This window comes from Sturnira hondurensis, unplaced genomic scaffold (genome assembly GCF_014824575.4).
Source record: "Sturnira hondurensis isolate 20B ecotype Veracruz unplaced genomic scaffold, ASM1482457v3 Scaffold0019433, whole genome shotgun sequence".
Classification (NCBI taxonomy): Eukaryota; Metazoa; Chordata; class Mammalia; order Chiroptera; family Phyllostomidae; genus Sturnira; species Sturnira hondurensis.
Window position 1 is genome coordinate 924066 of NW_028092064.1, and position 15911 is coordinate 939976.

General features: G+C 41.2%; 1 protein-coding gene across 3 annotated transcripts in view; it reads left to right on the forward strand.

Annotated features, from left to right (window-relative positions):
- The first annotated feature begins 7556 nt into the window (after positions 1–7556).
- Positions 7557–15911, forward strand: part of CSTPP1 (centriolar satellite-associated tubulin polyglutamylase complex regulator 1) — a 178237-nt gene continuing 169882 nt past the window's right edge. For 2 of the 3 annotated variants that reach the window (XR_005063921.1, XM_037028011.1), the window contains exon 1: positions 7563–7721. Coding sequence is in view for 2 of the 3 variants with exons in the window: in XM_037028011.1 (XP_036883906.1) it covers positions 7673–7721 (49 nt within the window). In the remaining variant the exon portion in view is untranslated. Of the gene's footprint in view, positions 7722–15911 lie in introns of all 3 variants that reach the window. The other variant, XM_037028012.1, reaches the window with a different exon arrangement.

Consider the following 15911-nt stretch of genomic DNA (forward strand, 5'->3'; position numbering starts at 1 on the left):
ACTAAGGACATGTGGTGTAATGAATACATTTGTTTCCCCCCCCCAAAAAAAAAAAATCTAAGACAGGCGGTCACCATACTTTCGATGTCAGGGGATTAGGGATTTATAAACAGTTTCCACTCTGTATGCAAAGGATAGGTTCCTTTCCAGAAGGCATGATTTGTGTTGTTTTTCTGGGATTGAGGAGGAGGGGGGTGGCTGGCTCTCCCTGTCTGACTCAGGCTCAGGAAACCGTGTCTCCTGTGTGCATCCCAAGTCCTCCTCCTCCATGGCTCAGCACAGTTCTGGAGTGCAGAGCCATCCTGGCTGGCGATGGTCTCTGGGAATATCGATGGGTAGAAGCGAACTTTGTGCATAGTCCCTGCCTGGGTCACCCCCTGGGGTGAGTTAAGTCTTGGCTGTCAGAAATCGCTCTTGTGCCAGGAGTGCTAAGCCATATTTATTTTTACCAGGCCTCTCAGACTTTCTTGTTTGGAGTGAGAGATCCTGAAAAGCATGCCAGAATGAGCTGTTTGTCTCCCTTTTATTGTCCTCTGGGACATGCCCCCAGAAAAGTTGTAGGGGACTGCCAATTCCAGAGGGGTCTCGGAGGCATTGGTTTCCTCAGAAACACCACCCCCTTCCTCTATCCTTCTAGGACAGACCGGGGAACTGCATTTCCAAGACCAGAATATCGCCCTGAATTAGAACATCCCTAATGGCCTTTCCATAGAAAACACAGGGAGTGTTTTCTTGTTCTTGTTCTACAGAAACAAGATAGAAATGGGCATGCTTTTGATCCACGTAGGTTGGTAGAATTCTCTTATAAGGGAGGCATCATTCAGAACCCTGAATTCCTAAACATAATTCTTCTAAAAGAGTAATAGTTTTGAGAGTTCATGTTTTAAAAGAGTGGTTGGCTAATCAGGAATGTTGTGCAGACACGCGACAGTACCTGAAACATGTTAGAGAGTGGGTATTACCAGTAAATAATGAGCAGAGGCCAGGGATCCTGCTAAACTGTCTGCAAGGAGCAGGAAGTCCCTCCCACAACAAAAAAATGACCCAGCCCCAAATTTCAATGGTGCTGAGGTTGAGAGACCCTGATTTAAAAGGTTAAAGGCATAAATCTACAAAGAATTGCTCCCTCGTCTCTCTAGAATTCACTTCGTGTGAATGGAAGGCAGGAATTCTTAAAGCTGTAGAAGAGAAAACACAGCCAGAGGAGCTAAAGGAGTCATATTCCTATCTGCTTTGGGAAGCCCCTTCCAGTCCTCATTCACTTAGTAGTAGTTAGTCTTTATTACAGTGTATTACCGTGCACTACGTGCCAGGCCATGTAGAAGCAGTGGTAAACAGATGGATCTCTGGAACTTGCAGTCGGATGGGTGTGGGGGCTACAAGTATGCAGAGGCATTAAAAGAATGATCTCACAAATGAATGTAAAGCTACAAATGATAGGGACATTCAAGTAAAAGTACAGGGTTCTATTAAAGACAAGACTTGATTTAGATTTGGGGTTTTAAGCAAGGCCTGTCTGAGGCACTAACACTAAAGTTCATTAAGACTCATCAGGCTAAGAGTTGATGGGAAGGGTCTTCCAGGCAGAAGGAGGAGTATGTGCAAAGGCTGTGAGCCAGGAAATATGTCCATAGGATTTGTGAAAATGTATCGTTAACTTTTAGCAATGGGTGTGCTTTTATCTAGGTGCAGGGGGTTACTGTTGGAAAACAGAAAAGAAAGAACATAAAAGGGAATACTCTGATTTACATTTCTGTGCTCTCTCTTATTGCAGATCTTCCATACCACCATTCCCATCACCAACACTTTTCATGTTCCAGCACAGCAGTGGTACCCAGGTCAGGATCTGGGGTGCAATCGCTGATTCAGTTCCCTGGCCTAACTTGGGACACACTCTGAACAGTGGGACTTTCTAGCACATTTTTATTTCCTGAAAGCTTGATATTCACACATCTGGCACATCTAAATAGAGCCCTTTGCTGCAAGAATCTCAGTATGTCTTGCTTATTTCAGCAGCAAAGATAAATTTAGAATGACGCATAAACAAATATATCAATGAATAAATATTTGTTTAATAATAAACATGAATCAAGTATCTATGCACATGGTCTGTTTCCGCACTTGCCCCTTTATAATTCATTCTGTGCAAAGCAATCTGAATGACTTCTTAAGAAACATAAATCAGATCATGTCATTACTTGGCATAAACCCTTCCAATGGCTTCCTATTACACTGAGAATAATATCCATACTTCTCCTTGGCCTTCAAGGTCCTTCAATGATCTGGCCCTGCCTACTTCTTTGACCATGTTTTCCCTACTCATTCTGCTCTAGTCACACTGGCTTTCTTCCCCCTCAGCAACATGCTGTCACCTCCTTCTTCTACCTTTTGTATGAGTTGTCTGTCCCTCTACTTAGAGCACTGTTTCCCCAGACCCGACCATGGTTGGTCTCCACTCAGTGTCACAGCTTCAGACAAGGTTCACCTCACCACCCTAAGTTTGCCTTATTCTCACTCACTGCCTGTACCTGATTGTATGTAGGAGATTGGATATGTTTTCATAGAGATGGTAGCATTTCATCTAGGTCTTACACATCTAGGATGTGTAAGAGTTTACTAGGCAGCAAATATGGGAGAGGTACGCTTTCAGCAGAGAGAGGACTTATGAGCAAAGCAAGAGGGTGTGAGAAAGCTCAGTGTGTGTCAGACTAGTGAGTAGGAAAGTGTGGCTGGAGTATTAACTATGCAGGGAAGAGTAAATGGCCAGGAGGCTAGAAAACTGGGTTGGGACCAGACTGTGAAGGGAAATATTTGTATGTAGGTTTAGGAATTTTGCTTCTCCCTAGTAATGACCGTTGAGTTGGCAATGCTTTTTAAGTGAGGAAGTAACATGGTCAAATTTGAATATTAGAACTCTTGTCACAGTGTAGAGGATGGTTTAGCAGAAAAAAACAGACCCAGGCCCCACCTGGGTAGCTCCGCTGGTTAGAGAATCATCCTGATACGCACCAAGGTGGTGGGTTTGATCCCAATGAGGGCGCATAGGGATCAACCAATGAATGCATAAATAAGTGGAACAACAAATCGATGTTTTTTTCCCCTCTCACTCTCTTTCTCTCCCTTCCTCTCTCTCTCTATAAAGTCAATACATACAAATACAAATAAATAGGCGTAGAGCCTGCCGCTTTTTTGTCCTAAGATTCTGAAATTCGGGACTTCCAGTTCATATCCTAATTTTTTCTAATGATTCCTAGTGTATTCCCTTTCATCCTCCTGAACTTACTCTCTTAGCTTGTCGACAAATAGCATTGTCTCAGTGCCTTTTGTTGAGTTTGTTGTCTTTTTTGTGGGCATTTCTTAAGGCACGATGATCTGTCGCATACAGTATTTAGGTGTGAAAAGGATATGCCAGTGCTTTCTGATTCATTTTTAATGACCTCAATGATGTCTTGCATTTCTCTGGACTTTTTTCTCATAAATTTGTTTCATGAATTAGTTCCTGTGAGGCGTAAGTCCTATGGGTTGGATGGACTTGGTTTTCTATACTTTTATTTATTTATTTTTAAAAATGCTTTGACTTGCAGGGATTCTTTTTAAAAGATTTTATTTATTTATTTTTAGAGATGGGGAGGGAGGAAGAAAGAGAGGGAGAGAAACATCAATGTGTGGTTGCCTCTTACACACCCTCCTACTGGGGACCTGGCCTGCAAGCCAGGCATGTGCCCTGACTGGGAATGGGAATTAAACCAGCCATCCTTTGGTTTGCAGGCCAGCACTCAATCCACTGAGCCACACCAGCCACGGCTGTTTTCTATACTTTTAATTTACTTTTCTTTGATTAAAAGAAAATATTTTTCTTTTAGGAAGAAAAATCTATTTATGGTATTCAGGCGCTTATTCTATCAGGCGCTGTGCATAACACTAGAAATTTAAAGGTGAATGAAGACTATTTCTGCCTTCAAGGAATTCATAATCTAGGAGAATTCAACGAATTTTAAAAAAATATCATAAGTTAAAAAATAAAAAACATCATAAGTTCTTAGCAAAATGCATAGTCTAGGACAGAGGAACACACAGCTAATTTTGGGGGGCTACCAAGAAGAATCAGAAAATCTTCCTCCTTTTCAAACTATATAAAAATGTAATTCCTAACTGTTTTTTGCAGCACTTGCAAAATATAAAATAACAAGAAGGCACAAGTCTGTAATTTGCCTTTCACCTTCAGTTCAATTTAAGCCATATACTCTTAATCACTTTCTTATAATGCATTAGTTAATTTTAACTGTCCCACAAAAGTAAACATTTTCTTTGCAATTTCTCCCAAAGCTCTGTTGACTGGTGGTAGTCCAAAATGGCTTATATGTAAATAGCATTTTTAATTTAAACATGTCAATTCCATATGGTGGTATCATACTTAGTTTCTGCTTTGCTCCTAAAGAGGATCAGTCTCTCACAAAGAGCCTAGCAGCTTAGCATGAATTTCATGACCTGCATTTCTTAGAGCTGCTTTGCTGTCAGCATCTTTTCTGCTTGATGAGTTGATAAAAGCTTGTTCTAGTTCCTTGAACCTGTTTTGTAGCAATAATTCAGCCTGGATTTTTTTTTCTGATCGTTTCCTTGAGGTTTAAAACTATTTAGTACAGTTCTGTTTATTTTTCTGAAGTTTTCAATTCCAGGGAGGAGTCTTTTCCTTACCAATCTCTTCCCAGATCCTTGGCAGAGCCAGCAATGTCTATGAATTCTCTTTTTAAAAGATTTATTGATTTTTTTAGAGAGAGAATGGGGTAGGGGAAGAAAGAGAGAGAGAGAGAGAACAATTAGTTGTTCCACTTATTTATGCATTCATTGGCTGATTCCTGTGTGTGCCCTGACCGGGATCAAATCCACAAACTTGGCGTTTCAGGATGATGCTCTAACCAACTGAGCTACCCAACCAGGGCTATTACTTTTCTCTTTACAATTAGTCATTGTAACCTGATAAATTGATGTCTTGACATGTATTCTCCGTTGTGATTGTTTCTCCTGTCATTTCGAGTTTGATGTTTCCATTCCTTATGCCGTAATACTTTAACGTCTCACGCCCTCTCGCTTTCGTCATTTTATATCGCCTGCTTATCTGGGATTGTGGAGCTGTCTTCTGATTTACTGGGTGATTATTTGTTTGGGTGAAATTTTCAGAAATATGTTATGATCATTTCAGAGTTTGAAAAGACTAAATTGAAGGCTGACCTTTCCCCCCCTTTCCTTAGCATTCAACAGGGTCACAAAAATACACTGGGCTTTAACAACTCCTGTGTATTTTCACTTTTCTGAAGACTGATGTCTTTATGTTTCATTGAAAAATTCCCCCCACCACGATATGTCTTCAAAATCTATCACCATGTAATCTATGGCAGAAGATGACGCTAAAAGTAGTGGCCCTTTCTTGGGAAAAACAAACACTATCTCGAAGGTCATCTCTTCTGCTTAAAAGCTTTCCAAGCCGCTCATTTATTTTTTGTTTGTTTGTTTTCAGGCTATAATACACGGCTACTATTGAAAACTGTTGTGAATACAGAAAAGTGTAAAGAAGCAAAGTGTAAACAGCAGTAATTCCACCACCAGGAAAAGCCTACCTGTCATTTCTGTGCAACCCCAAATTTTCTTGAAGCCTTAGTCTAGCAACCACCTACCTTCTTCTAAGTCATCTTCAACAGACCGTTTAGGACATTAAGAATAGAGACTGACTTTAAATATAAGGATCCTTAGGGTTTTTACGGAAGGGATGGAGCTGTAGGAAAAATCTACAAATTGCTCCAGAGATGACATCTTGTTCTTATTTAGCTTTCTTTGAGTCATTAACAGTCAGGCGCCACTGGTGCTGAAACTTATCATTATTATAACCGCAAATGGGTTAATGCCCGAACAAAGCTATATTCTTGGGGCTGGTTCCCAGATCTACCACACAGACCTCAGCAACAGCGGCACCCTCCAAGGCCCAGGATAATGCTCCACAAATAAGAGGATGTCAAATGTTCAGCCTGGACTGAAAATTCTCTTCTTTTATCTGGTAGCTTCCAGTTGCTGGCAGAGCAGAGCAAAAGAAAAAATAAATAAATGAATAAATACCAAGTCAATAAACCCTAAAAAAAGAGGCTGTGTGGTTTAGTGGTCAGACCACTAGCCTGGGGGTTGGGATAGCTGAGATCCAATGCTAGCTCTCCCACTATTAGCTGGATGATGCTAGACGATTCATTTTCCTGATATGTTCCTCAGTTCTCCTACTTAGAAAAGGGAGAAGTGCCTTAGAAAGTTCTTATGACAAATGATCTGAAAATAGCTCCAGGATATAGTAATAGGCCACAGGTGTGAAGGTTACACACTCCCCATACCCTTAAATTGTATTGGTAAAGGGAATGGGGAGCGAGGGGGGAGGAAGAAGGCAAATATTTCCATGGTATTTGCAGAACTTCACATCAAATATCAAATTGGTAAATTCGTTGCTTCAAGATAATAAATGCTGCTCCTAGTTTGGGTCTGTCCCTTTATCCTTACCTCATCTAAACTCAGTGTGACTCACAGGAACTTAGAAATGAGACACGTACACAATTTTAAGGGAAAGGGAAAGTTAGGAAGTGTAAAGCTCCTGGTGGAGGAGGCTAAGAATAGACCACTCAAAACACAAAGAGAAGAACCTCCTCTTTCCTTTTCCTTCCAACGTAGGTGGTCCAGTGGTTTCCCCGTCATTCCTTTGATAGCATGATTTTTGTTTTCTTTTCACAGAACCTTACCTTGTTTGTTTGGGGTGGGGGGAAGCACAAACTAAAAAATGTGAGGAAAGAGCAGCTTTCTCTAATAGGTTTCAACTGTGACAAGTGCTACAGATCACTAACCTGTTGTTGGAAGTGAAGGGGAGCAAAACAGAACTGTCTGGATCTCTGGAAACTTTAATACCCGTAAATGTTCTTCCCTCTTAAAAAGTGAGCAATTGGGCATATCAGGAAAAAATTCAATAGGAGTCTTGGTTTGTGCACCCTATTCCGTCCAGAAGTGAAGTGTCTTGGTAGGAAAAAAGAGAAAACTTGACTGTTTGGTACACTTGGGAAATGTACCAAACAGTAAAAGGAGGGACTAAAGGTAGAGGAACTTGAGAGATGTCAATGAACTCTTGGAGGATTTAATGAGCACCTTCTGTGTGTCCAGCCTTGTTATAGGAGCAGCCAAGATATACGCACGTGAAACCACTTTGTAGCAAGTGAAGATAGTAAATAAAGAGATAAAAATAGGTAATGGGATATTAAGTCTTTATGGGAATTTAGGGGTGGGAACTACTGTGAGAATAGCAGCTGCATAAGACGGGAATAGTTACAAAGTTCAGAAATTGAGAATATGGGAGACTGGCAATAATTCTTCTTCTGGTAAATACGATGATTCTAAAGCGTTCTCCATTCAAATTCTTCTAAAACCACCTCCTCAACAAGTTGTGAGTCCTAGGGAAGCTTCGACCACCGCGAAGCAGCCGCTCCCGGAACTGGTGTGGCCAGCTTGGCGTTGCGATACGGAAACTGTTTGCGTGACACCCCCTCCGCCTCCCGCCTCTACTCCGGCTGCTTAGGTACCATGGCAACGGAGAGAACCAGCGACCTGGGTTCCGGAAGCCGAAGAGCTAGAGCTTGGAAGCTACCCCAGTCAAATGATGCTGAGTCCGGAGCGCCTAGCCCTACCAGACTACGAGTATCTGGGTAGGAGCTTCGGGGAAAGAAAGAAGAGCAGACGAATTAGGCCGAGATGTGGTGGGGGCGGGGTCTGGGTGGAACCGGCCGCCGTGGGAAGGGGAGGAGCGGGGAAGGGGGCGCGTTCTGGGTCCTGAGCCTGTAAGGCCGAGGGAGGTGGAAAACTGCACCCGGGGAGTAAAGAATGTGTGAGGTGTACGGGCTGCAGCCCAGGCCACGAGGGTGTGTTCAAAGCAGGACAGGCTGGAGCTGAGAATTTGGGGCCCGTCTGGGGTGTTACTGATGTGCTGGTAGTGGAGTAACCTTGAAACCTGAAGTGCCAAATCAGTCATTCTGTGAATAATCATTTTACCGTTTTGGCGACAGCTAACACTTTTGAGCGTTTCTTTTTCCTTAGGCTCTGTACGAAACATTTTACATACATTCTTTATTGAATTGTCACAACAGCCCTAGGAGGAATTACTGTGCTTTTCTTCCATTTTGCAGTCGGAGAAACTAACGCTGAAGAGGTAGCTTGCACCAGTGAGGCCACACGGCTGAGAAATGGTAGAGCTGCTATCAGAACCTCATTTGCCCGCTCCAAAATCTGAGCTCTTGACCACTAAGGCAGTACCTAGTACTTTATTGAGCACCTCTAGTGTACTATACACAGTTTTAATGAAAACAAGTTCTAGTTTAAATTTTTGAATTGATAATATTTATTGGATGAAAACAGGATACACGCACACGAATATTTAAGTATTAATAGACTTTATTTTTTAGAGCACTTTCAAGAAAACTGAGAAGGTATTATACAGAGTTCCCACATTCTCCCGCACTTAGAGTTTCCCTTATTATTAACATCTGGCATTAGTGTAGTTCATTGGTTGTAATTGAACAAATGTTGATACATTATTATTAACTAAAGTCCATAGTTTACTTTAGGGCTCAGTCTTCGTGTTGTCAGTTCTGTGGGTTTTAATAAATGCATAAGGTCATGTAACTATTCTGCATTATAATATGCAGAATAGTTTCACTGCCCTAAAAAGTCTGTGTTCTACCTATTCATCCTATTCAGCCCCAGCCACTAATCTCTTTGCTGTCTTTAAAGTTTTACTTTTCCAGTATGTCATAGAATTGGAGTCAGACAGTAAAGTGGCTTCTTTCACTATGCAATATGTATTTAAGTCCCTTGAGTGTCTTTTCCTGGCTTGATAGTCCATTTGTTTTTATCACTGAATAACATCAGTTGTTTAAATGTACTAAAAACAGTTTTAATGAAAACAAGTTCTAGTTAAAATTTTTGAATTGATAATATGGAAACTGGGTTTAAAAATATAAGGTTTATAGTGGAAAGCCTCATCTCACCCCCTTTCCCTGTATCTGCCAGTTCTCCTCCATAATCAGCCCCTTACCAGTAACCACTATTATTGGCTTCCTGTGTATCCTTCCAGTGTTTATTTTATTGTCTACACAAGGGATAATACAGTGCATACTTTTCTCATTTACTGTATCTCAGAGTAATTTCTTTATCAGAAATTACTGGTAGATATAGAGTGATATAGAGTGATTCCTCATTTTTAAATTTTTTAGCTGCATAGCATTTAAATACTTTATTTAACCAATTCTCTGTTGGTAGACAGTAAGTAGTTACTAGCCTTTTGCTATTATTAAAAATACTTCCCTGAATAACCTGCAATTTTATTTCTTTGCTAGATCTGCAAGGAGCAATTCCTCAAAGTAGAATTGGTAGGTCAGGGCTATATGCAATTTTCTTTTATTCCTCACCTGAGGACATCCCATTGATTTTAGAGAGAATGGAAGGGAGGGAGAGGAACATGGATGTGAGAGAGAAACATCCATCAGTTGCCTCTGGTAGGTGCCTGGACCAGGCACAGAGCCTGCAACTCAGGCATGTGTCCTGACCAGGAATCGAACCCATGACCTTTCAGTTCACCTGATGACACTCCAACCAACTGAGCCACACTGGCCAGGGCAGGGGTATATGCATTTTGAATATTAATAGATATTGCCAAATTGCCCTTCCTAGGGATTGTACCAGCAATGTAAGAGCATGCCTGTTTCTCTATAGTCTTTCCAATAAAATATATCAAGCTTTTGGATATTTTCAACCTGTTAAGTCACAGATGGTCCCAGGAAGATTTAATTTGCATTTCTTATGTGAATTGAGCATCTTTTCACCAAGTTTAAGGGCTTTTTGGTATTTCAAAGTCATATGTGTATATGTATGTGTGTATATATATATATATATAGAGAGAGAGAGAGAGAGAGAGATTGATTGATTGATTGATTGTAATTAACCAAAAGGGCAGTTATGTCACAGATGTTTTCATCCAATGAATAATAATATCAATGTCTAGCAATACCTAGACTTTTGCTAAGGATTTTACATATTTTATCTTACTTAACTAGTAGTTAATGAATCTATGAAATATTTGAAGCATCTAGTCCATTTTTCATTTTCTTGGGTGTTTGCCATTTAAATTGTGTCTCAAAGGCTTGGCATATTTCATATACTGGCTCTTTGGTGAGTAGAAGTTGGTGGTCCCTCTACAAGTGACTTTTAGGAATACTAATTCTGTGGCAGTGTTGATAATGAATCTACAAAGTCTCAGGTTGGTTGAAAAAGCTTCAGTGTACAACTATCTACCTAATGTTTGAACCCTGAACAAGTGCTTCTCAAGGCTTTATGACATTTAAGTGTCTTAACTCCCTGTCTTGATCCCCATCTGGATACTTACACTTCCCTAGGCGGGGTCATACTACTTGCTGGCTTCCGCGTGGTTCATCCAACCGTATAACTTGGTTCTCCTTCAGTTGAGAACAACCCCTGCCCATATAATTTTGTCTGTTGTAGAGGCCTGCTGTTTTGAAGCATTCACCCTTAGTTTAATGACTACTCCCTGTGGACTAATTTAATAAAATATTTCCTGTGGAGGTTTTTGGTTTTTGTTTTCATTCTTTCTTTTTCCTTTTAAAAAATTATAGAGTCACGTACATTTGTAGGCCTAGAGAAGAAAATACACATAGAGAAAAGAAAATTTCAGAGACTGGAACAGAAGCCAAAGCTGAGTACCGCTTGGTAAGGTGTCAGGGACCTCTTTTTAGTATTCTGGTGTAAATCACAGGGATGCCTCTTCAACAAATATCTATAGACTTCTCTTTCTACCTGCCATCCAGGGCTTATGTTTTGCCTTTTCAACTGTTAGTGAAGAAAACAATCTCTCATAATGTTGGGAAAACGGATCCATTCCCTAGTGACTTTGTGGATTAGGAACCTAAGCCCTGAATGACTCAGGACAGCAATTTTCAACCGGTGTGCAGCAAGAATTTTTAAACATGCAATGCCTGACGATTTAGTCAGGGGCACTGACCTCTTTTCCCTTTAGATTATCAAATTTAGGAAAAATGACAACAGCCAACACAACAATAGTCATCTGGTGTGAGTGACCTGTCCTGAACCATAAATATATAGGTTATATAATAGAGTTGCATCTTACTGACCACGTCACATAAGAAGACTGTCCGATTGGTTAATTCTTGGTACTAGATAAATGCAAGTATAGACACGTGATTTTTAAAAAATTAACCAATGAAACTGTAATGAAAAGTGTAGGTAATTACAGTTATTTTTTTGTAAACCAATAAAAATTATACCTATTTTTTTTGTCAGGCAAAAAAAATTTTTAGTGTGCCTCAGAACTTTAGTAATTAGTTCATGTGTGCCAGGAGATAAAAAAGATTGAATATCTCTGGCTTGGGATCTTAAGATCATCATAGTAGAATCGGCTCAGTGATGTTTATGCCTGCAACCATCAGAATACAGTGAAATTGTGTCAGTGCCCAGGCCTGAACAGAGAGGTGAGAGTCTGGTACAGAGATGAAATAAGTATTGAACCCTTGAAAGACTTCCAGCCTTATGCATACTTATTGGAAGCTTCTGCCAGAGGCTGAGGTGTGTCTGTGCATCTGCTTGGGTGTGGAGCGCGCTCTGAAGCTGAAGGGTAGCCCGTTCTGGGCCCAGCTGTACAAAACACCACCTACGTGCTGACCTGAGGATAAGCATGAGGGTGTGAGGTTTATTTTTCACCCTGCCTTATTTGGTGGGGTGCGTGCCTTCACTCATGCTCTAAGTTGCCTCTTCTGTTTCCATGGAAACTGCTTATTCTCACTAGGGTTGGTAGTGGGTTGGCATAATAGATAACTCTTGGAAGTCAAAGATGGTCTTTCTCCTTTGCAGGCTGCCCTTATAGAAGAGTCACAGTAAACTGAGCACTTCACATACGCTTAGTTGGCATTGTGCTGTATCTTATTTAGTCTTCCCAACCACAGGCAGTAGTACGTGTCATCATTAATCCCATTTAGTAGTTATTAATGTCATCTCACGGTACAGGGAAGGAGACTGGGGGTAAGAAAGGCTCATCGATTTCTACAAAATCACATAGGGGATTAAGCATAGCAAGTCAGGGATGCAAACTCAGGTTTGTTGGATTCCAGAGTCTGTTTTTTGCTTTCTACCAAGAGATGAAAACAAACACACCAAAACAACTATTGCCTACAAAGGGCAGTGACGCTCGCTTCCCTCCTAGGATGGACTTTATTAGTTGGAAATAAGTTTCCTGAAAACAGGAATTGTATCTTACTCATCTGGTATACCTGTCTGCCTTTCACAATGTAACCACTTAATGTATACATACTCATATATGTTAAATTGAATATATCTGTGAATAATCTGACATTAGGGTACCCCACATGTGAGCAGCCAACGACAACATCTAAGATTTATTAAGCATTTACTGTGTACCAGGTAACATCTTAAGTATTTTATGTATATCACTGCCTATAAAGATAGTTTCAATGGGTATCTCCAGTTCACAGATGAGGAAACTGCAATACAAAGATATTAAATATCTGGCTCATAAATCATGAAGGAATAATTCTAATCCAGCATTCTGACTCCAGAGTTCACATTGTTAAACTCCATGCTGTAAATATCTTCAGCGACTCCAGAAATGAGGTTCCAACTATTGCATGGACCTGTGCGTGGGTCCTGGGGTCAGTTCAGTAGGCTCCAAGGGCTTCATTTAACATTTCTGCCAGGAGGGGGCATCCTAGGAACCAGGATGGATCAGGCAACAGTAAAATTACAGTTTCTTCTGGCCACTGGACTCATGTCCTAGAGGCAGGCAATAAGGAAAATAACTTCTAAAGAAACCATTTGGTAGAGTTTCATTGACCATAATCTATGTACTTTGAGCTGTGTGACCTTAAAGAAGTTACTCAACCTCTCTGTGCCTTAGTTTTCTTATCTGCAAAATGTAGATAGTAATAGTATTGTACTTAACTCCTACATGTAAACTTTTAGATCAGTACCTGGCTGCTACACTGGGTCTACATTGTGAAAAGAGGGTGTACAAAATGAGTAAAAAACCTTTCTTTTTAGAGCACCAAGGTAGGTGCTCAATAAATAGCTACTGTCATTATTACTATACTCTTGTAAAAATATGTAAAATATATGTATGTGGAAGCCATGAAACTGTGCCTCTGTGATGTCCTGCTTTGGGGAGGGTAATTGACTCCCAACCCCAGCCCTGAATCCAACACCTTGTTCTCACTGAGATCACACTTCTCGTGGGCTACTCACAGCCAGTGACTGAGTGGGACAGTTCCACCTCTAGGAGATGTGTGGTTCTTCCCATGATGACTTTGGCTTGAAGACTCCTGCTGTACTGCAGTCTATTTCTTCTTTTGTTTTTTTTTTAAGATTTTATTTATTTTTAGAGAGAGGGGAAGGGAGGGAGGAAGAGAGAGGGAAACATCAGTGTGTGGTTGCCCCTCACGTGGCCCCCTACTGGGGATGTGGCCTGCTACCCAGGCATGTGCCCTGACTGGGAATCGAACAGATGACCCTTTGGATTGCAGCCTGTGCTCAATCCACTGAGCTACACCAGCCAGGCTGCAGTCTATTTCTTTCCCTTTCTTATGTCTGTCTGTCTGTCTGTCTGTCTCTCTCTCTGTAGCGCTCTCTCTCTCTCTCTCTCTCTCTGTAGCTCTCCCCCGCCCTTTTACAAGGGTCAACCCCAAGCTCTCCTAACTTCCTCTGGCTTTCTCCCCTTTTTCCCCATGGGTGTTTCCCCAGTTTATCTCTTGCAAGTCTGATCCTGTCTTGGTGTGTTACACTGACTTCCTAAATCTTTGGAAACTAGGTCACTTTAAAATAGTAATGAACGTACAATTTCATATTCACAAAATCATCTCCGTCCTTCCCCTTCCTTCCCTCCCTCCCTTCCTTCCCTTCCCCCCCCACTCCCTCCCTCCCTCCCTGGACCCTCTATACAGTGCAAGGCAAGAATATGAAGGTCCCTTCTCCCAGGCAGTTTACACTGTAGATGGGAGGTGGGACGCATTCACGGATGATTGTGACACAAAGTGACGGTGTAGGAAGTGCCGTTCCCGAGTGGGAGAACTGCCTGCGGCTGTGTGGGTGCTTTCTCCCTGTGATCAGCAGCTTTCAGTCGAGCAGGGCAACAGTTCCCTAGAGCCTGGTTTTAGGACACGCTTTTAGCAGTTGTTCCTGGACGTTCAGACTCCATTTCTCCCACCTTTTCAAGGAGTCTGTGAGCTATTTAATTAAATGAAATATCCTTTTGTGGGGAAAAAGAAAAAGAGCAAGTGAGTTCCAAGACATGGTGTTCCCAACCCTCACCCACCCCCATTTCTCCATGGTAACTAAATTGCAGGTTATTTCAGGGTTATTCTAGGGCTTTAAAATATTTCTGTAAAGTTTTTACCTTGCTTGTCCTTTATATATTCAAGCAATATTAAAATCTTTCCCCCAAATGGTGTCCAAAAGTTGGGGATCACTTTTATATACATAACTACTATGTTTGCTAATTAAGTAATCTTAGGAGGCTGAATATGTAATTAAAATTTTAAAAAGTAATAACAGTAGCTCAGTAGAGACAAATGGTCCATTAGCTTATCTCTAGTTCATCCTGTTTATGTCCTTCTTAGCAGTTATCAGTTATCTTGTTAATCTATTTGTTTACTGGGTTATTGCCTGTTTCTTACTAGAATGGGAAACCATAAGGGTAGGCTTCTTCTCTCAGTGTCTCCAAAATCTAGTACAGTGCTTGGTCCAAGTTAGATGAATGATCTGCTTTAAGTAGCAGAATAATTTTTTTGTAACTGGGAGAAAGAAATTCAGTTCTATCGTATAAGAGACACTAGGATTTTTTCCCACTCTTCCCATGCATGAAAAAAAGGGACGCCCAATTAAAACCTGCCCTGGATCCTTCTGGGTTGTTTTTAAGCATACTCGATTAAAGCTGGGACAGTGAAATGAGGAAGGGCTTAGGTAATAAGAAGCAATAGGACAGAGCCTAGGCGGGGCTGCTTTGGCTCATTGGAAAGTCAGAGCAGAGAGGCCCTGGAGACAGGCTCGGGGGTGAGCCTGGGGGAGCTGCTGCCGCCCATCACTCCTCTGGTTGCAAGTCTCACGGGGACCCTAAGAGTTTAGGAGGGGCACACCTGAGAAGGAAGAAAGGCGTGGGTGTGTCTCCCTCCCTGTGACGTGGGCGTCACAGGGAGAGCGCACCTGGATCCTTCTGGGTTTAAACTCTGATTGTATCTGAGGTTAGTTTCTTGATTACCATAGTTTCTATGTTTTGGTTACACAACAGTTTTTAAAGATGCATTTTTCAAACGGTATTTTAAGAAGGAAGGAAATTTTATACAATTTTGGGGCGTCTCCATGCGATCCCATCCTTTAGCTGGGCAGAGTAATGTGCTTTAAGACCAGAATTGTCCTGGTAAAGGGACCCCTGGGTCCTCAGTGTTGGGGCCAGTCTTGCACTCCTGCCCTGGGGGCCTTAGGATAGCGCGTTCCATGGTTGGAATTTCAAGTCAAAACACATTCATCTGAACAGAATTTTAATGATTTGTCAAAGCAAGGAGGGTTTTTCCCAAACACATCTGAATTTACCAGATTACTAATCCCATTAGCTATGTTTTCTTTTAAGTACCTTTCTTTAAACAAAGCAATTACTGCTGAAATCATCAAATGTATTTTTCATAAAAGCTTTTGAATAAGTTTTGTTTGATTAGCAGGAATGCAGTAAAAGTAAATATTGTTTGAGAAGGTACTTTCAGAGCCCTTTCTTTTTCTTCATTGAATTAGCTTTTTAAAGCACAAATCTT